The following is a 22,643-nucleotide window of genomic DNA, read 5'->3' on the forward strand; positions in this document are numbered from 1 at the left end:
TTAAGATAATTTAGAGAGCGTTTGGAACAGAACAAATTATTTTCATGTGCCAAGCTACCTACATAGCCCTTTCCAAAACAGGTTTTTACGTTTTGGTTCTTTTTAAACATTTTAATTAATTTAGTGCTTTTGAAAGTTCCTATGGCTGTCAGTCTAAGTCATATTTCTTCATAATTCAGGTACAGTTCTGCAGTTTTTACTACAGATGAATGTGGGCTTAACGATTTTTAAAGATAAAATGTAATTGCTAATTTTAAAAAGTTATTTTTCAATGCTGATTTACTTTGAAAAAGACTTGTAGTCACATATTCCAGCCTATTAACTCTACTTCTAATTAAATCAAGTTTCCTCATATAAAATTTGCAATTGAACTTCTAATAAATGGTTTCTGATTACAAAATTTACCCACCATTCAGGAGTAAATTTTTCAAAAGCAATGGATTTTAGCCAACAACTTTCCATTTAAGTTGGTGAGAGTCACACTACTAAAACTTCACCTAGCACTTTGAAAACTTTACTCCTCAGTCTGTATACATGGGCTTTTTAATAGAAACCATTCCAATAAAAGTAGTGGCCAGTAAAGTGCTGATCTTGTAAGCTGCTCTGCAAGGACAAACGCCTGAATCTGTGCAGACCTTCACTGATGCCAATGGAACTCTGCACAGTCATAAGGGTCTGCCCACACAGAACAGATTTCAGAATTGGGACCAATGAGGTGACCATGCTAAAATATATATGTTCATACAGGGGAGTCGCATCTTATGCGGGGGTTAGGTTCTGAAGTCAGCGCGTAAGGCGAAAATCGTGTATAGTCAAATGCTCATTGAGTGGAATGGCGGGCAGAATCGCCCGCACTACAGGTACAGTATTTAAATTGTTATTTTTCTCTTCTTTGTTTTGTTTTGCCGAGTGTGTATAGTTAAAATCGCGTAAGTTAGATGCGCCTATGATGAGACTCCACTGTCATTTTTGCACTTACCTTGTCAACGAAAGGATGATCCATAAAGTCTGGACCACCAATACTAAGGTTTAATACATCTATCTTCTTTAAGATGGCATAGTTAAAGGCATCCAGAAACCAAGATGTATAGGAGACCTGTTTATTAAAGCACAACAAAAGCAACCATTTAGAAATCAAATGAGAATATAACAAAATAAAGTTAGGTATTAAAAGAAATAGAAATTTAAGGGTAGGAAACAGACAAAAGTAGAGAGCTGAAACAAAAAAAAAATCTTATTTTGTTTTTTCTTTGGTATTTAAAATGAGAAGTTCATTTGATTTTTTTTTTTTTTTAAATCCTTCATTAAAATAACACTAAAAGTAAGAGGTAGTGGCCCTGGATGAAGTTGATTTTAATACCAAATTCTTATTTGAAAATAAACTCCAGGAGGCAATTCTAAAATCTGTTTAAATGTACATAATTCTGTTAAAAAAAACAAACTCTTTCTCTTTACAAAAGGAAATACTTTAAAGTTCATGAGAATTAACAGTATTTGTAATTTAAGGGTTAATAGTGTGTTATTCCAGAAAGGTTTGAATTATAAAACATTTACAATATCTACCTGATTATTTGTGAAGACCCTAAAAATGTGCAGCTCTGCATTTGGAGCAAATCCCTGGCATTCCCGCATGCTGGCTATAACACCTGCCACAAACGTTCCATGGCCCAGACCTGTTGCAAATTAGTAGTAGTATAAAGTTAATAAAATAAAATGTTAGAGGCCAAACCATTTCACTGTAAAATTTTAAAAAATCCAGACATTTTGTATGCAGATCCAATTGCTTATCTCTTTCATCCTTAGGAACATTTAAGTTTATTTTAAAAAGCAACAGAAATGTTGGTCCAAGTTGAGAACTTGTTTCACTTTGATCGAAAATGCTTTGCAATAGGTGCTAAGCAATTCCTACCGATAAAAATTTCTACAACTGAAACTGTATATATATGGGGTGAAATCCTGGCCTCATTGAAACCAAATTTTCCTCCTGATTTCAGTAGGGAAAAAATCTCATCCATTAAATATATAATGTGCAGAAACAGAGGAAAAAGGATATCCTACAGACAGGAAATATTTTCTATCCCTCAAGTTTACTTATTAAATGTTTTGGTCAACTCTAAACAACTTTTTTTCCCCCAACTGTTTGGATTTGGCTGTTTCGGGTGTGTTTCAACCTTTGTGTGTGTGTGTGGGTGGGCGGGAGGGGTTGCTTTTGTTTTTTTAATTGTCCAAATTTGAAATCAAAATACCATTTTGAATAAAAAAAACAGTGCATAAAGTTAAGTATTTGCATATTTGCAGCACAGGTGTATAAGATGGGGCAAATACAAGACGATGAGAGACAATCATACAAAGGCAGATAAAAAGAAATGCAGAATATTGGCATGGATCTGCAGAGTTTATGTTGGTGCCACAATTTTACTTTTCCACTGAAAAATTATGTGGATTACTAATGTTTAAAGGAGAGCTGCCAAAACTGTAATAACTCACTAGAGTACCTGAAAATGAATCAAAATATGATCTCCGATAAAAGGAAAAAATTAACACACTAATATTAAAAAATAATAGGGGCAAGTCAAAAAATGCCTGGGAGTTGCCTCACCCCCAGGTATTTCTACACTGCATTTCTGCTTGGATAACATTTTGTCCCCTAGGCCTTTCTTAAAATCCTTGGAGAAATATGGCCTATGACTCAGCGGAGACAACACAAAATCCTGGGCAGTGTTGAGCCATCAGTGAATTTAGTGAGAATTCAAAGCACTCAACACATTGCAGAACTCGGTCCATTATCTGGGAAGACTTGTAATTCTAATCTCAAATAAACAATTTTACTTCATAATCCAGGATGAAACACATGATGTAAAATACATAATCTCTAGTTTCAGCAATGCTATATATTAAACCCACCATCATCCAAGGTTCTCTCATTAGTCCAGTTTGTTCTTTCTTTTACGTTTTTGAAATGTGGATGTTTCTCACTCAGTCCAGTGTCAAAGACAGCAACTCTTACACCAGCACCTATTTCCGTAAAAGAGGATTGGTATGCAAACATAGCATTTGTATCAGTTTATTCTGATATATAAATGGAGTCTCCTGGGTGCTCAATGCACTGCCTGGTCTACACAAAGCATTTCATGTTTTCCAAAACCAAAAGTCCTGGTTCACTCTAGAAATTCACCTAAAGAGCATTAGTTCCATTCAGTTTCATAAAGGCAAGACTAATTTCACAGAGTCTGGGGAAAAAAAAGTAAAGCTAATTTTGACCCCAAGAGGGATTTGGATCAAGGTAAGGAGATCAACAAATTGATCTCCTTTTTACTTTTACCAGCATACAATTGAAAATTACACGTGTATCTTGGTTTTTCAACAAAAATGATTTAGTATATTTTTCTAAAGAACTACGTTAAAAGAATATTAAGTTTACAAAGTGAAACACTTGAAAGGTCAGGAAATATAAAATAGAGTTGCCTGTGCAACCTTAACTTTTTCCACATGCACGTATGTACAGTAAAAGCTCTTTCATCCAACACTTCACCAACCAGCAAGCTCTATAAACCAGCATTTCTGATCTGCATTAAAAGTCTGGTTTATAGTGCAATTGGTGCGGGGCCAGCAGGGGGCTGGGACGTGGGAGGAGCTGCGGGGCGCACTATGGGAAGAAGTTTGGGTCTGGGAGGGGGCTTGGCTCAGGGGGCTTGGGGTGCAGGAGAGGATTGTGGTGCCAGATTGGTGGGAAGGGGGCGCTCACTTCCAGCAGCCCCCTGCAAGCAGCTCCCCGTCCCTGCTGTTGCTGGCGGAGGCACGGCCAGGCGGCTCTGCAGGCACGCTGCCTCCGTTCCCCCTCCCCGAGCACTGACTCTGCGGGTCCCAGCCCACTGGCCAGGAACCGCAGCCAAGGAGAGCTGCAGGGGGCGTGCCTGCTTGCACAGCCCACCTGGCCGCACCTCCGCCAGGAGCAACAGGGACAGGGAGCCGCTTGCAGGGAGCTGCCAGAGGTGAGCATTCCCTCCCTCCCACCAATTTGGCACCCTGAGCCCCCTCCCACGACCCAAGCCCACTCCTGGACCCAATCTCCCTCCCAGAGCCTATGCCCCTCAGCTCCTCCCACATCCCAGCCCCCTGCCACTCCAAACCCCTCCCTCTGAGTTAACTGGCATTTTTAATTTATCGGCACCCCCCGTTCCCCCAGCATCCTGGTTAAAAAAAACTTTTACTGTATTATGAGAAAGTACCTCCATGAAAAACTTCCTTAAACTTCCAATATAGAACCAAACACAATGCCCACACAAAATACCTCTACATTACATCCAGAGCACGTACAAAATCCTCTGTATCAGTGGTTCTCAACCAGGGGTCTGGGTGCTCTGGGGGGCCACAAGCAGGATTCAGAGGGTCCGCGAAGCAGGGCCAGCATTAGAATCATTGGGACCCAGGGCAGAAAGCCAAAGCCCCATTGGATGGGGCCGAAGCCCAGAGCCCTACCACCTGGGGCTGAAACCGAAGCCTGGTCAATGTAGCTTCCCAGGGACTCCTGGAGTGTGGGGCCCCAGGCAACTGCCCCGCTTGCTAATCCCTAATGCTGGCCCTGGCTCTTATATGCAGAAAAACAATTTTTGTGACACTAGTAGGCCGTGGAGTTTTTATAGCATGTTGGGGAGGGGCCTCGGAAAGAGAAAGGTTGAGAACCCCTGCTCTATATTACATCCAAAGCCCAGCCTTGGATCTCTACAGCAACAGCTAAATTATAATATATTTATATACACATATAGTAAAGTCTCTAATGTTATTTTCACATGAAAAACTGTGAGACTGGAATAAGGGTTGTGTGTTTAGAGTGCAATGTGGAGAAATTTAATGTTCGAATTACAGCTGGCTTGTTGCTGGAACTGCAACGCAGCCTGTTGTGCAGATGTACTGTGAGAATATTCGAGTAGTGTGAAGTTTGGGTGTTTAAGGTAACCTTCATTTGCATGCTTAACTTGTGATTTCCTTGATTTTTTTAGTGATTGTAATGGTATATCAGTGTTGACAATTACTGACATGATTAGCTATCAATGTTGATATTTGTTATCCTCCTTAGTCCACTACAGAGACTCAATGTCCCCTACACTTTCTACAGCTGAATTCCTTCCCACTTCCCCCAGCCCCAGCTACCCCTAACACAGAGACATGCTCTCTACCTTACATGCAACAACTTGCTCCTCACCATCTCCCCCTACCACATTAAGCTTTTAAAAGTTGATATGTATCAACATTTAAAAGTTTAACGTAGCAGGGAAGCTGGGAAAGAAGCATATTGAGAAGTGGGGCTGTAGGGGGACAAAAAAAAGGAGATGACATGGGTGGAAGGAAGAATTTGGAGCTGTGGGAAAAATTTGGGCCGTATGTTCTCTTTCTAAATTAACCATTTTAAAATAACCGATTTCATTTTTCAGCTAAAGAAAAGCTGCACTGAGTCTGGGCTGCATAAATACAAACGGTATATAGCACTTTCCATCAAGTCAACAATGTTCAATAAATGTATTACAAAACTAAGTACCTCTCAGGCCAGGTCTGCACTACAAAATGTTGCTAGTATATTGCATAACCAACCATATACTGGTTAAGGGTGGGGAGAGGTGTGAACAGTGACCATCGGGCTCTGCTGGCAAAGCCCCTAGTACAGACAGTTAAAACTGCACTTTTCCTGGTATAGCTTATTTTGCTCAGGGGGGCTGAAATAAGCTATGCCAGCAAAAGTGCAAGCATTTCTAATGTAGGCCTGGCCTCAGTCTCTAGAGAATTTAGACACATCTGTAATGGATTAATAAATACAAAAAGGGAACTGGTTGTGTATCCTTATTACTACATGAGTATTTTCTTTTCGCTTGTCTCAGAGACTCTCAATTTTTTTGTATTCTAGCCAGGCAGTTATCCCAAACCAACAGACAAAAGCATACCTGTATAACCCATTTGCCAGAGTACATCTGCCTGCAGGGTTTGAGCAACTTGCCGTGGTATAGCTCTCAGTAAACGCCTGCTTGAATGTCTGCCTGTTGCATGCCAAAATCCAGAGCCTAATGATAGGCTTGCTCTTCTCAGAGGACGAGATGACTGCCATTTTTGAGTCCATCTGGTTTCATTGCATGGCAATGTAGGATCAGCTAGATATGATTTGGTTGGAGAAAAGAAAAATGCAAAACATTTTATTTTCTATACTATGAAATATATAAACATGTTATTAGTACACTTTAGCCCTACTGTGAACAAAAATTTTAGATAGAAAAATTTTCACTTTTCAGACATTCGTCTGACCCAAATTTTATTTAAATCCTTAATATATCCTCTAAATACAAAAGCTTCATTTTAAAAGCTAATTACTACAGCTCCTATACCGAATATATTACATGCGTTTAACTTAAGCATGTGACTAGATTAACTGAAGTCAATAGGTGAAATCCTGACCCCACTGAAGTCAGCGGGAATTTTGCCCATTAAATCCCTAGTAGATTGAATCTATAACATACTGTATTATGTCACTACAGAAAATCCTTGATCACACCTCAGAATAGGTATTCTAAAATAGTGATAGTTTCACAGTTAACGGGATGAGCCTTTATCAGAAATAAAACATAATATCCAGAAGTCACTGCATTCTCATTTGTATAACATACTCCTGGGGGATTTCTGTGTTAAAAAATTTAAATTTCTGCACATAATATTTTGAAATTCTGCAAAATTCTGCATATTTTATTTGTCAAAATAACACAATATAATCACTTCAGTTTCAATTATTTTGGTAATTTATTTCAAAATACCTGTCAACAAGTATGTCAACAATACAGACAACAGCAAAAAAAATTCCCCCAGGAGTAGAGAGTTAAAGAAACCCCTACAACAACCCAGTTCCAGATGGGGGGTGTTGGAAGGAGCTGTGTGGGGCCCCCACAGCCCAGACACCTGTACTTCCATCCCTCCAGAGTCCAGCTGTGGGGCAGCCCCCGGCACAGACACCAGCACCCCCAGAGCCTTTACTTCACTCAGCTTCTTTACTATCCGGCTGGGGACAAGGGGTGGTACAGCCCTGCCCTTCCTCACCCTCTGCCAGAGCTGGATGGGTCTCCCAGACCCTCCTCCCCCCCTCCCCAGGAGAATAAGGATCAAAGAGCGTGCAGCCTCCAGCCCTGCCAGGCTGGACTCTCTGCTCACTGCGAGTTGGGCTCTGCAGAGTCCAGCAGCCCCTAGTGGCGGCCAGAAATTCTGCAGGGCAACCAGGGAATTCTGCATTCCGCAGTGACGCAGAATTCCCCCAGAAGTAATAACACTAATGTTTTGGGATTGGAATAAAGCCCACTGATTTTTTAAAAATGAACTTAGTGCCATCAGAGATTAGGAACAGCTCTTTTGAAGGATGAATATACTTACGCTCTGAATACTTGAGAGAGCGAAATACTTTCCGCTGGGGGGTTACTCGTTTGATGTTTGGGTGGTCTTCTAGTGTCAGTACTCCATCCTTCTGTTTCTCTTTGATCTGGATCACCTCAAAATCACTAGGGTAGTCACTGGCTGGGTTGTTGCGAGGTACAATCCGCCAGTTCTCTATATCACTGTTCTTCAATGCACTTGAAATAAATTTACTTCTAGCTTTAGCTGTAAAGTATCCATTGAAAGCCACAATATATTCTGAAAGCAGAATACCACATATTAGAAATGACATTTCAACCATACATTACAAAAGGCACATCTATACCACCACCGAGAACTGAATCTTCCTCCTTACTATCAAAACAAATGTCTCCACCTCCCAAATGAAAATATTATGACTCCATTACTAGGAATATTATGGTAACTTGGATTTACTATTTATATAGGTTATGATTTTCAAAACAGTCTAGGGGTTTTAAAACACATTAATTTTAACAGAAGGTACGATATTTGTCTAATTATGCCCAGACTGTTTGGAAAACCTCATACATAGGTTAGTTCAGAATCTGTCACCAACAAATAAAATAATGAATACTTTGTTTTATATGGCTTTTATGCTGTGGAATTTGTAAAACATCCAGAAAAAATATTTAAATTGACTTTATATCTGCATTTTAATGTGTATTAAAAATAAGCCAACTAATGACGATGTCAGAGACAAACCCATTCCCTCCAAAAAGACTTTCTAAACAATTTGGAACCCATCCAATTGTGCACATCGTTAGCCTACATAATCCCATGATATTTTTACCATTAGCTTGTCTTCTACTCCCACCCTCTTATTATTTGTCATGCTTTTTTTATGTATCTTGTTTTCAGTTAGACTGTAACTGAAGGGGAAGGGGACAGGGTCTTCCTATATGACTATAAAGGACTTCGCACAACAGGACCCCATATCTGATTGGGGTCTTTGAGCACTATGTTAACACAAATAAAATAATACATAAATCATCATCAGCATGTATCTAAGCTTTAAACACATTTTAAAAAACTGGATTCTTTATTACCATGTTCTACTACTGTCGAAGAGAATTCCACTTTCAAAGTAAGACGAGAGCATCCAGGACATAGGTGGGCCTCATGAGAGGAATTTCCTAGTCTTGTACCCAGGTGTTTTTTGCCGCAGAGTAAAATTACAATGAGGATCAACCAGATGTTTGCAAACTTCATGGTCATAAGAGAATATGGTTTCATTCCAAAAATTCCATATATTCAAATGACACGTTTTCTCTTTATAAATTAGTTCAATTTTGTATCAATAAATGTTGCCTTTGCTGTGCTGTTCAACTGGATAGTCTCAAAGCAAAAATCTAGATTTCATGGTTTTTTGAGGTTAAGCCTAGTAAACAGGCTTATTTCTTTCTACGTTTTCTCTCCATTTTGGATTAAAGGATTCTCTCACTCAGAATGTGATAGCTGAGTCCTGTACTCCATTTTTTGATGGGAAAGGTAAGCCCAAAGTAGAATTAAGCAAGTTTTTTGCAATCCGACCTGTAAAATAAACAAACCCACCAACAAAAATTATTAGATTTGCCAAACATACAAAAACATATATGACAACAATAACTGACATTCAGCAATTATTATTGGAGAGAAACCATTTCATTCTAGATTATGCTTCTCTTTGATTTCTAATTTTAATTTATTTTATTTTTGTAGTTTTCAAAACTGCTGACAAAGTCATTATAGGATATGTTTTGTATTTACTTATTAACAATTGTCTCCTTGTTCATTTTTGTACAACACTAAACACAATGGGACCCAATCCTGACTGAGACTTACAGGCACTATCATCAAATATTATTGTTATGTGTATTACTGTAGCAACTAGTAGTGATAGTATAACAACATGTATTAAATTGAGAAGTGTTATGGAAAGGATAGTATGAAGATATAAAACAAGATATTTATCAACAAGCTTTTGCACATACTGAGTTGAAAGCACAGGCAAATTTCACATCAGACATTATGTTTGATAGAAATTGAGGCTAAAGGAATGTAGTGATGATGAATCCAGTTTCATTCTGTCCACTCTTACACAAGAACAGACCTTGGCTTATACTTTTGAGTGAAATTTTTATGGCATTTGTCTGTCAAAATTCCCCTAAAGGAATTATTACTTAGAGGTATGTGCTTGTTTTTCCTGAGTGAAGGTGTTATATAATTCCAAATGACAACCATTTAGTAGAGAGTATCACTGGGGGGATTTCAGTGTAACAGGGACTCTGTAAAAATGCTTTTCTTCGGAATCTAGGCCAGCTAGGCACTATAATATACAATACATTAATATGAATTTGTTATTCAGAAAACTCGCTTTAAAAACCGCTAAAATCCTAAATGCTACACTGACATTTTAAATACTTCACTTGGATTTAGGGATGAAGCAACAGGATATCTTGGATGGACAGCTCTGCTGTCCGAACCAGAGGTAGTGAGAAGCAAGTGATTTTGGGACACCCAACATCCAAAATTTTTTATTTGAGTTGAGTTAAAATATAGCATAGTAAATGACAAGTTATGACAACTCCATGCTGGCAATGCAATTTGTCCTGCTCCATGTAAGAACCACAGCTCAGGATAAAAGTCTTCATCTGGTACAAATAGCACAGATGCATCATATCTTAACAGATCCAGCAGAACATGGCAACAGGAACCTACTGAGGTTTCCAATAAAGAAGTAGTTAAATAGTGTAGCAATTCACCAAAAATGCAGTCTAGAAATATCTGCTGCACTCAATGCAGGGAGCAGCATATGACAGACAAAGCAAGAGGACGGGGACCCAACCCCATCCTTACTGCAAATCAGCCATTCAGCACTTATGAGAACCAAGAGGCTGAAGACAGTTCCTCATTTACCATACCATCTCCTTATTCATGGGTTCCCATTACCACATTCAAAGAACAAAATTATTTAAAAATATATCAGATTATTTTTTTGGAAATTTCATCAAATTAATGTGATAAAAATTTTAATTATTAATTATTTATCAATTAAATAATCAAATAAGGAGTTGGGTTTTGACTACCTATATGTGACAAAATAAGTCTTGGTCACCCCAAGTGAAGGTAACCTTGAAGGAAGAACTTACTGCAACATCTACCAGACTGCATTAACACCCAGGCAAAACAAGATGCCTCTGAAATAATATCATGTAATATAGCCCATTTGTATTTGCAGTACATTGCTATTTCACTTTTCAAAAAGCGTATGTACATGTAAGCTCAGCTGCACCTAGTATTGGATGTTCAGAGAGTGGGTGTATGTAACTTACACCTCAATGTCACAGGTTAAGGCTGCAAGCTTGATTCCGTGACTTCTGCAGCGGCTGGTGCGGCTGGCTCCAGGATTGCCCAAGGAGCTCGGGCAGCCCCTGTGCCAGTCACACCAGCCTTTGCTGGGCAGTCTCAGGCCACTGTCTGCCCCTCCCAGCAGTAGGAAGAGTTTGAGTGGGGGTATCGGGGGTCAGAGTGGGGGTTGGGGCATGGGAGGGGCAGAGCTTATCTTGGGGGGGCTCCCCGGAAGCAGCAATACGTCCCTCCCTCAGCTCCTAGCTCCACACACTGCCTCCACCTGCAGGCACCGCCCCCAAAGCTCCCATTGGCCACTGTTGCTGGCCAATGGGAGCTGCAGAGCTAGCAGTGCGCGGCGCTAAGAGCTAAGGGAGGGACATGTCGCCGCTATCTGAGAAGCCGGGGAGGGAGCCTGCCAGCCCTGCCAACCTTCCGCCCCAGCACCAACGGGGATTCTGGGCTGCTCACACCCATGGCACTCCCCAGACCGCCCCTTCGGCATCCCTCAGACCGCCTCCCTCTCCCCTCCCCTCCAAGGACCCGTGCCACTCCCAATATTTACTCAGGGGTATAGCACAAGTCATGGATGGGTCATGGGCCATGCATTTTTGTTTACTGCCCATGACCTGTACATGACTTTTGCTAAAAATACCCGTGACTAAAATGTAGCCTTAACTACATTTAACTATGGTTAGCAGAGATGCTAACAGCTGATCAAAGCACTCCAAACATTTCACTTTAGCTGGCCTTACTTTCTATAGATATTCAGAGTAACTGGTCATCAGTTGAGAGAACAAAAAGCAAACTATGACTTTGGTTGGGCTTTAATTCATGCTATTACAGAGGTTATCAGCCAGATGACTCCTATAAGTTATTTCAATGCTTGTTTTAAGTATGTACTGGAAGAGGGCAAGCTGATTTTACAATATTACACATTTGCCATAGTGCATATGATAAAAATAATAATATGTGGACATTTAGCTAAAGTGATTTTTCACTGATGTCAAGAAGTTTTTCTTGTATGTTTCTGCAGCATGATTTTCAGTACACGATATTTTACTAGACAGTGCACTAAAAGAGGTAGCACAATGTGTACAGAAATGTTTTCTTCACTTAAAACATTCTTGTATTTGATCATGAAATAGTGATTGAGAGTAAACAGGGAGCAACTTGTACAATTCAACTTCTGTTAAACTGATTTCATCACATAGTCTCGAAAAAGATGATCAGGAGAATGTAAATTCTCCTCCAGACATACATTAGGGTGTTGAATTGCAGGAAATACTGTTCAAGTATGTCTCAATATGACCATTATGGAGTGGCAATGTGCTACACGCAATAAAATCAGCCACGAGGCTCGTTCACCTGCACATCTACCAATGTGATATATGCCATCATGTGCCAGCAATGCCCTTCTGCCATGTACATTGGCCAAAACGGACAGTCTACGCAAAAGAATAAACGAACACAAATCTGACTTCAGGAATCATAACACTCAAAAACCAGTAGGAGAACACTTCAACCTCTCTGGCCATTAAGTAACAGACCTGAAGGTGGCAATTTTGCAACAGAAAGACTTCAAAAACAGACTCCAAAGAGAAACTGCTGAGCTTGAATTGATTTGCAAATTAGATACCATTAACTCTGGCCTGAGTAGAGACTGGGAATGGCTGAGTCATTACACTACCTGAATCTATTTCCTTATGATAACTATCCTTACACCTCTTGTCAACTGTCTGTAATTGACCATCTTGATTATCACCACAAAAGTTTTTTTCCTGCTGATTATAGGTCATCTTAATTAATTAGCCTCTTAGAGCTGGTATGGCATCTTCTCTGTATGTGTGTGTATATATATATATATATATATATATATACACACACACTCTTGTTATATGTTCCATTCTATGCTCAAATAGATTTGTTAGTCTCTAAGGTGCCACAAGTACTCCTGTTCTTTTTACAGATACAGACTAATACAGCTGCTACTCTAAAACCTAACAAAGGACAGTAACACCACTGCTGAAAACTGGTTCAGAATAGTGAAAAAACAAGATCTGAATGACAAACTCCTTGAAGAGCTTCAGAGTTTGTGGAAATTATGAAAGAGACAATTAAAGGTAAACCATGTGCAACTGCTATAGGCATCTTGCATAACTGTAACAGGAAGTAGAAGTCTAAGAAGAAAGTAGCTGACGTTGTTGCTGATTTAGATATTCCAAAGCATCTCACTCAAGTTGAGACCTGAAATAAATGTCCACATTCAACACCCAAGAACTGAAACAAATATTTTAAGGCTCCTCAAGGGCAGGTGCATAAACCAAAACATTGGTTGTCCTGTCCTCAATAGAGTGTGTGGTCAAACTGAAGAAAGGCAAGGTGATATTCACCAACACACGCCCAAGGGATAATCTACTGTACATCATTAATATAAAAATAAAAAAATATCAGGCAGTAAAAACTGAGGTTGAACTATTTCAAAATAGATATGAAGTGCTGCAAAGGCTATTTACAATGAGTGAGGCATTTAACAACAACTGGACTGCAGGGAAATAATGATGGTTTACTCAGTTTCAGAAATTTACAGGAAGGAGTGTGTGGGATTGGTATGGAAAGGAAGGAGATATGGTGACTTCCCAACTCTCCTATTTCTTTACCACAACGCAGTGTTCTACATGTAATAGTTAAAATTTCCCCAAAAAAGAAAATGAAATAATGCTACTTAGTGTATGATAGGTATATATTCTTACACTATATAATGTCCCTCTACCAAGCACCAATGATGGTAATTTGTAGGTAATTTTTTAAAGTCAGACTTTCATTTGTATGCATTCGAAATTGATCACTGAAAGATGACCTTTTATTTGAGCAAAAACCTGCATATACTCCAACCTATGCACATGCATTTTCTGGGTTAGCATGTGGCTGCATGCAAGTTCTAGAATTTTTACATACAACCCTGTTAGTCTTTAGGCACGTGGGCAGATTTTGGATTCTTCAAATTGCACACACAGAAGTGCTAGATTTTTTTTTTTAAGTGTGTTGGTGTAATTTTTTTTTTCTTTTTTGAGCGGGGGCCAGACAGCAAGTTTTTATGAAATGTACTTAATATTGTAAATACTGTAGTATTTCTTCATTTTTATGAGTCATATTATTAATTATATTAAATTTGCCCTATGGCTTATACTGTATTAAGACCATTAATTATATTTTTAAAAATCCTTGGTAATTATATATAAAACACCCAATAAAGCATGTAATAATGGTTTAATATCAACAGTACGTTGGGGTTATGAATAAAGCTTGCTGGGCTTTCTTTTTCTTTTGGAAAATGCAAATTTGTGAAAACAAACTAATGTGTGAAAAGGTGGAGTCCCAAAAAAGTCATTGTGAAGATTTCAGTCTCTCTCTCTTTGGCCTAATGAATAGAATTATGCAGGTGGAACAGCTTCAACAGGAGAGATTGAGAAAGACAAAGATGCTGACTCTACAGACGGCAGGTTTGGGTACTTGCCTGGGGTGCAGGAGACCCAGGTTCAAGTCCCTAATTCAGAGTCAGACTCTCCCCTGTGAAGCGGTTCTGCTTTGTATAAATATTTATATTCCATTGGCCAAACAGAGAGACAGACTCACTGTGTGCTCACCCAGGTCTATGTCCCCACTAAAAAATCAAACAGAGCAGAGACTTGAATCTAGGTCTCCCACATCCTTAGCGCCCTAACCTCCAAATTATTGGCTATGCCTGTGTTTCTCTTTTTCTCTGTATTTTTCTGCAAAATATTTGGAAAGATCTCGGTTTTGTCCAGATGCAAAATGAAAACAAATTCTGAAACCTTCAACTTCTTTTTGTGTGAAGAAAAATCCATTTTCTGGTCCGCTGTAGTTAGAAGGCGCTATGTAAAATGCAGTGTGGTCCTAAAACAACTGTGCATTTAATATCTGACTACTGTTGCTCCTCCATAATGAGTTTGAAAATGTTATAAAAATAAATACAAACTTTATAAACTGAAAAATAAGTCTTTTCACAAATTAGTGAACATTTTGGTCAAAATTTAAAAGTCTGCAACTTGTCGAATGCACAAATCTTATTTAAGTCAGTGGAAGCTGCGTATAGCCAGCACTTTTGAAAATCAGGCCACTTTCACTGTCATGCATAAATGTGGGTTTGAAGCATAACTTCGGGTTTGAAGCATAACTTCAAATACCAAAATTTTAAAACTTTGTCCTATACTACACCATTTTGCTATTTGTGGCGCATTTAAACTGACTAAATAGTACATGTTACAGAAGCTTATTTTATGTACTCTAATACACTGATAATGTTACTTTGGCCTGGTCTATGCTACACAGTTAGGTCGATGCAACACAGCTTATGTTGACCTAGCTGTGGATGTTATCTACACTTAAATTTCGCTCCTGCTGATGTAACTGCCCCACTACACTGACTTTATAACACCACCTCTCCAAGTGGTGTAGAGTCAAGGTCCATGTAGTAAGGTCGACACAGTGTCAGTGTAGACATTGTGTTACTTACAATCAACTGTTACTGGCCTACAGGAGCTATCCCATAATGCCTTCCCCCCACCGACTGTAACACAGGAGGTGTTGGATCTCCTGCGTCTGGGGGGGAGAAGAGGCTATGTAGGCACAGCTCTGATCCAGCCATAAAAACACTTGACATCTATGAGCAGATTGCTTGGGGCATGGAGGGGAAGGGCTACAAGAGGGACCACCAGCAGTGCTGTGTGAAAGCCAAGGGAGGCCAACAATCGATCTGGTGTAGAGCCACAGACATGCTGCTTTTACAAAGAGCTGCATGCCATCCTCTACGGAGATCCCACCAGCACCTCCAAAAGCCCCATGTATATTTTGGAGAAGCCTGAGTCACAGGTCCCCACCATGAACAGTGAAGAGGAGCTGGACGAGGAAGAGGTAGAGGAGTATAGGGGTCAGGTGACCGGGTGATCCAGCAGGGCAGCAAGCCAGGACATGTTTTGACTCCACTGCAGTCTAGCCAGTCCTGACAGTCGAGCACAGACGACCCTGATGCAGGGGAGGAAACCACTGATAAGTATGCAGTTTGCTTTGAAATTACAGAAATGGAACCCCCAAATTAGCAAGTCACATCTGTCAATTTATTCTCTTTTACTTGTGCTAAAAGAGGTAATGAAACAAACAAGAGAGGTAGTATTGCTTTCTGCTTTTCATTCCCCTCTAGAGTTAGGCAGAGGGGGCCTTGTGAAGCAATTTGTTTGTGTGTACTGGGATGTCCTGCGACATATACAACAAAAATAATATGAAGAAAGAGCATAGACACATTTGACCCCCAAATAACCATGCTTATTAACTATATACAAACATACAAAAAATAGCTGAATGCATGCTGCAGTTCTGATGCATGCTTGCAGAATGCAGTGAGCACCTCTAGAGGAATTGCAATTCACTTAAAGGGATATTATCCTATTGTAATGCACTACAATTAGTTGAATTAGTGAGCGGCTTTAGTGTTGCTTTGAGACTTGCAGTGTGGCTTAGTACACTTTGATTTTTTTTTTTTTTTTTTTACAAATGAGAGAACTCTTCATTTGTGGCTGGAATATCTCCACTTCCTTACTCATAACTAAGACTGCGTGTCTGTCACGGAGGCCATAGATTCCGTGACTTTTGCAGCAGCCAGTGCGGCTGGCTCAAGGGATGCCTGAGCTGGGCAGCCCCTGGGCCGGCAGCAGTAGTTTGGGTGTGGGAGGTGGCTCAGGGCTGGGGCAGTGGGTTGGGGTGCAGGGCGGCGCTTACCGCAGGGGGGGGGGGGGGGGAGTGGGAAGGGAACTCCCCAGAAGTGGCCGGCATGTTTCTGAAGCTCTTAGGCTGAGGGCATAACCCCCGCAGCTCCCATTGGCTGTGGCTCCCAGCTAATGGGCGCTGTGGAGCCAGTGCTCATGGTGGGGGCAGCACACAGAGCCCCCTTAGCCTTCCCTCCCCCTAGTAGCTGCAGGCACATGCCGGCCGCTTCCACGGAGCTGCACAGAGCCGGGCAGGGAGCCTGCCAACCCTTCCCCACCTCCAGCACCAGCGGGGGTCCAGGGCCACCCCAAGCACCCGCAGTGTCCCCAGACCATTCCCCCAGAGCACCCATGGCCCCCCAGCTCAAGTTTTAGTTACAGGTCACAGACTGTGAATTTTTATTTATTGCCTGTGACCTGTCCATGACTTTTACTAAAAATACCTATGACTAAAACATAGCCTTCATCATAACAAATGTTGGGGCAAAGTCATAACAAATGTCTTACACATTTAAATTTTGATAAACATAGCCATTTTCCTGTTCAGTTTGTTTAGGAACCTTTATGTGTAATCACAGACCTTCTAACATCTAGTTGTCTATATAATTCCTGTGAGAACGTTTCAGATGAATTTGCGACAAACTAGTTAAATACTTTAGTGAAAGATGTACAATATTTGGGAGAGTTTACCTCAGAAAAGAAGCTTTTGTTATGGATAGAACATATCCTAGCTCCTTAAGAACCATCTGATGGTCACCAGGATGGGTCACTTAAGGTGACCCAATATTTGTTTTATCACATACAGTCAAAACCCAGCTCCTTATTTAAACACCACTTAACTGTAAAATTGGGGTGAAGGAGTGACTTGGCAGCATACTGCACAGGAACAAAGCTTTGGGATGGGGGTGGCATGCCCCAGCTCCTTCACAACAGTCTGATTAAGGTTAAGTAAAGATAATTTTACATATTGTGACTAGTGAACCTTACAATTTATATTTATATTAACAATAAATGATTTGTAAAAGATGTGTGTGTATAATATCTTTTAACAAAGCTCTTTCCTTGTATGACCTGTTTCCCTTTCCATTGTTTTTGAGCTATTATATTCTGTCACTCCATACTCATTGCAGCTTTAGGTTCCTTGTGGCACTAACTTGTGCATGTCTGTGAATGCAATCAACTTTTGAGTCTAGAAAGATGCTCTGTGAATAGCTACAAAGGTTGTGAAAAGAGTAATGCAAATCTCTTATGGAAATAAAGTAAGAGTTTTGCAAAAGCTCTCACGAGCCAAAGCATTTTACTTCATGAATGGGATCAAAGTTTTCAGACAGCTTTAGTCATATTAATACACAGTATTTAAGCTCTACTTGTAATAACCATGGTTTGTCTTAGTAAGTTTTCAGATAGACAGATGTACTTGTGTACTCTATCCATTCATCTAAAAATGTTGAATTGTGTAGTTATCCTGCACTTCCAGAGTACTTTTTATCTCAGATATGAGTGTTGTACAAGCATTAGTAGTGCCTCAGCTGCCTGGATCACTTCTCTGTCACTGAGGTGGGTCTGAGCAACTGTTTCACTACAGGACAATTTATGTCCAGAACTGAAAAGTATTGTATTTAATTGAAACTGCAGGGAAGTACTGGTAGGCAGTATGTAACTATCTCAGCTGGAGTTTGACTAGGACACTCTCCTGCCTCTGATGGTACATGCCATGAGATCTTTAATGAGCCCAACTAGTGAAGACCTCAGTTCCATGTCTCATCTGAAAGTTGTCACTTTTAGCAGCACAGTACTGCCCACACCATTCTAGCACTTTGTTCTATTACTGACTTGCCATTTACTGTATCACTAGTACCATTGCAGCACTGAGGTTTTTCTACAGGAGACCTCCAAAGAATAAAACTTACATAGACTGGTATCCTAAATTCTATCTGGGCAAAAAGTAATGAATAATTGTTTCCATCATGGTATGCTGGATAGAGCACCAGACTAGGCTGAGAGACTTGGATTCTATTTCCACCTCTCCCATTGTCGTGCTGATTGACCTTGGGCAAATCGCATAACCTCTTTAGTTCTTTCTCATCTGTAAAATGAGTATAATACTTCAAGTGCTTTGAAATCTATAGATGAAAAGGGCTATGTATTGCTCCCTTGACGTGCCAGTGCTCTAGTAAACACTAACATTCATATACACACGTACTTTGTCAAGGCTAATATTTTCCCTACTAAAAAGTGAAATCCTTTACATAAGAATAGAAAGAACCATACAGCAGTGAGTGATTCAAAAAACACTTGCAGTGGGACCATGCAGGAAATAGATAATATTTCTGGTCATGTCAGTTCATGTTTTCTTTCCGTGTCAAGAATAGTTATCACCACCACTCCCCAAATTGATAAATTGTTATTAATACAAAGTACTGGTAAAACAGCTAGTGATGCTAGGAGTTTTATGTGGGTGGTGGTTGGTATTGCTGTTGCTAGAATCTGTCTAAATTGACACTTTAAATAACAAAATAGTCCTTAAAATTTGTTTTTAGCAGAGAAAACCTTGTCTTTCTGTGATTTTTAATGTTTTGAATGGCTTGTAAGCTTTTTGAAGTCCATTCCACTGAAACTTATTTATAAAACAAGACATTAGCTCTTTGAAACAAAAAAATTTTACCAGGTATTTTTGTGGCTTGCTTCATATTGGTTCAGACTGTGAATAACCATTGAGCTAACATCCTGATTTGTTTTATTGTTTTCTTATTTTTTGGAGTCTGAGTGATGTAGTTATAGAAAAGGTTCTGTATGAACTCTGGGCACTTGAACTCTAGGATTCTGCAGGTTTATCAGTACTATGCTGTTTTGTATTTGAATATTGTTATGAATGTTACTAAATTTAGGCACTGCAGTACTATAAATAATTAAACTTTTATAAAGGTTTATAGGAAGGGTTGTTGGTTTATTTGGGAGTAGTGTCCCTAAGGTCATCTCAGTATTTTGAGATATTACTTGTTCTTGAAAGATATTGTGTAATTCTAATCATATCTTAAATATCGTTAAAGTTGTATGTAGGTAAATGTTTAAAAGCAGCGCATCTTATGTAACCTGAATAAAACCATAGGAGGGCTGCATGTCTTGAAAGATGTCTCAGACTTGGCTCTTGTGGTTTCCAGGTGTCCTCTAAACCTCATAGATGGGGTGAAGGCATCACTTAGCGGTAAGGATGCCTAAGGGCTTGTCTACACGGAGAAAATGACTAGCACTGCTGTAGTGGTATGGTGATTCTACTATGGCTATGCTGGTATGACTCCCCTGTGAGAACATTCTATTCTGGAATAATTACAATTAAGATAGTATCTTAAACAGCAATTACAATTATTCCAGAATAAATTACTGTTATATCAGAATAAAGTCACTTATTTCAGAGTAGTGCGTCAGCATGGGAGCGTTGTACCAGCATAGCCACCGTGGAATAATTATTTCACTATATAGTTATGCTGGTCGGTTTCCATGTTTAGACAAGTCCTTAGTGTTTCTGTTTTTAATCTATGTTGCTAGTTCCCTGTTAAAGTTCACCTTTTGGGCTGAAAGTTTCTATACCCGGTGCTACCCAAAGGTAAATTGTTCTTGAAACTTTGACGGTGAGAGAGGCTCCACCATTATTGAATAAGAACAGAGCGAAGACAAATGGTGACCTTTTTTTTTAAAGAAAGACAGAATGGCTGGGATTAAAAAGTTGAAACTTGGCAGGGAAGCGCTTTTGAGTATTGCAGCAAAGTGTTTGGATCAATTTGGGGGGCTTAAAAATCACACTTTGCGATGTGAGTGTGGGTCTGATTTTTTTCAATCTTCTCCTGAAGTATTCTCTAACTAGAGAACACAGTTTGTATTGTTCAGGTTTAACTTAGCTGCTTATTGTAGGAAGGAGAGTGCCTCAGATATTGGGCAGTTAAGATGCTGTCAGGGAGACCCTGTTTTGGGTAGTGTGTGCACTTAAAGACGTCTGATCCAACTCGAAAACAGTGGAAGTTTGGATCCACTCGGTAAGTATTGACGTGTATACTTGAAAATCTTGTGTGAACCTTGGTTAGCGGAAAACTAAGCACAATGTGACGTAGAGGGCTCTTATTTAGTGTACTCCTTATATGGGGCAATGTCTTTAATTGGTGTCTAACCTTTTTATTTAAAAAAAAAAAACCCTAGTAAATGTCATAAAAATGGAAAAATAATAATAAAAAATTGAGGTTACATAGTTAAGCACTCAGATCAGGAAATAGCAGCGCTAAGGTTGCTTGTGTAACCTTAATCTCTTATCCATTGTGCGTATGCAGTATAAGAAGTCTAATTACTCATTCATATGCTATTTCTCAAATGACAGGTTGTGGGGTTTTTTTTGTTTTTGTTTTTGGTTTTTTTTTGGTAAAAGAATTTCAGATACTGCAAATTACGAAATGTATCTTCTATGTATGATATATCAGACATAGTACTTAAGTGCAGCTGCATCTTCTACTGCATATTTTAAATTTTATTTAAAAATTCTGTACTTGAGAAATGATCATGTGCTTATATTCATTATAGCAGTTTGTCTCTGCACCTTGAAGTCTTTAAACCACGGTTTGAGGACTTCAGTAGCTCAGACATAGGTTAGGGGTTTGATACAGGAGTGAGTGGGTGAGATTCCATAGCCTGCGTTGTGCAGGACGTCAGACTAGATGATCGTAATGGTCCCTTCTGACCTTAAAGACTACTATGATGTTGTTGGCCACAGTGACATGTCACTTGGGGTGTCCCAAGAAGCATTTTGTCATGTACATTCAGTTGTTAGCTAGCTAATTCCTGATTCTGATTTCCACAATGTTAATGTGATGACATTTCTAAAAAATTAACCTTACCCTGATATATTTTTAAATGGTTTGGGCCTTTGAATAAGGAGCTGGGAAAATGGAAGCTAACTAACTACAGGCTCATTGAGAACTGTATGTCCCTCCCCCTCAAGCCCCCCTCCCCAAAACCCTACGTGCCTCCACCAAGTAGTTTTGCAGCTTCTTCACCCCGCTAGGGCTGCGATACAGGTCCCTCACCTCATTAATAAGCGACAAAGAGCCCCGTGGCACGTTATAGACTAACAGACGTATTGGAGCATAAGCTTTCGGGGGTGAATACCCACTTCGTCGGATGCATGTAGTGGAAATGTCCAGATTTCTGATCCTTGCCTGCATATTTATACCTGCCTCTGGAAATTTCCACTACACACATCTGACGAAGTGGGTATTCACCCCCGAAAGCTCATGCTCCAATACGACTGTTAGTCTATACGGTGCCACAGGACTCGGTCGCTTTTTACCGATGCAGACGACCACGGCTACTGATACATGACACCTCATGAATGTGAGACCCCTTGTCCCCATCTATGCCCCCTATGGTTCCCACACCCCTTAGGGCCCCGCTGCGACTAGGGCTGCACACAGCAGCTCCAGAGCTCTCTCCTGGCCCCCCACACGGCCGCCCCACATTCAGCTCCATCACTCCTCCCCCCGGTGAAGCGCCGCCTCTCGAGACGGGCCAAAGCTCCCGCCTCCACAGCAACACCCACCCTCAGTCACCACCCCTCGCCGCCTCTAACCGTATCTCCGCCGAAGCACCGTGCCCGGGGCCTCCACACGCCATTTTGAGCGGTGTTTACCAACAACGTCTCGCGAGAAGACGGCGGCCGACAGCCTCGGGAACATGACCTGACGCTCAACATCGGGGGAGGAGGGGCGCATGCGCAAGACTCCGGAGCCGGTCACAGAGCGATAGGCGCGCATGTGCGTCAGAAGTCTCGCGAGGTTGGTGCGGGATACAGGTCTTTCGGGGTCGCTGTGGGTCACGTGGGGGTGCTGCCGCATGCCCCGGCTGGAAAGCGCGGCGTACCTACAGCAGCCTGGGGCGCGCCTCCGGCAGCCGCGAACGTGTCCTCCCGGGAACTCGCGTGTTCTCCACGCTCACGCTGCCGCGTGGGGGGGGATTTGAGCCCCTCAGTAGTGCCAGGCTGTGGAGGGGCTTGGGGGACAGAGCAGGACTGGGGGTGATTTGTGGGGTTTAACCCCTGTGGGGGTGATTTGTGGGGTTTAACCCCTGTGG

The 22,643-nt window shown here is 40.6% G+C and overlaps 1 protein-coding gene across 1 annotated transcript in view; it reads right to left on the reverse strand.

Annotated features, from left to right (window-relative positions):
- MBTPS1 (membrane bound transcription factor peptidase, site 1) overlaps window positions 1-22,229 on the reverse strand; it is a 46,691-nt gene extending 24,462 nt beyond the window's left edge. The window contains exons 1-7 of the mRNA XM_054048833.1: window positions 22,144-22,229; window positions 8,469-8,952; window positions 7,402-7,659; window positions 5,937-6,140; window positions 2,905-3,015; window positions 1,564-1,673; window positions 980-1,096 (exon numbers count right to left, since the gene is read on the reverse strand). Of these exons, the coding sequence (XP_053904808.1) occupies window positions 980-1,096; window positions 1,564-1,673; window positions 2,905-3,015; window positions 5,937-6,140; window positions 7,402-7,659; window positions 8,469-8,655 (987 nt within the window). The 5' untranslated portion in view covers window positions 8,656-8,952; window positions 22,144-22,229. The remainder of the gene's footprint in view (window positions 1-979; window positions 1,097-1,563; window positions 1,674-2,904; window positions 3,016-5,936; window positions 6,141-7,401; window positions 7,660-8,468; window positions 8,953-22,143) is intronic.
- Between the last annotated feature and the right edge of the window lie 414 nt (window positions 22,230-22,643).

This window comes from Malaclemys terrapin, chromosome 14 (genome assembly GCF_027887155.1).
Source record: "Malaclemys terrapin pileata isolate rMalTer1 chromosome 14, rMalTer1.hap1, whole genome shotgun sequence".
In the NCBI taxonomy this organism is placed as follows: Eukaryota; Metazoa; Chordata; order Testudines; family Emydidae; genus Malaclemys; species Malaclemys terrapin.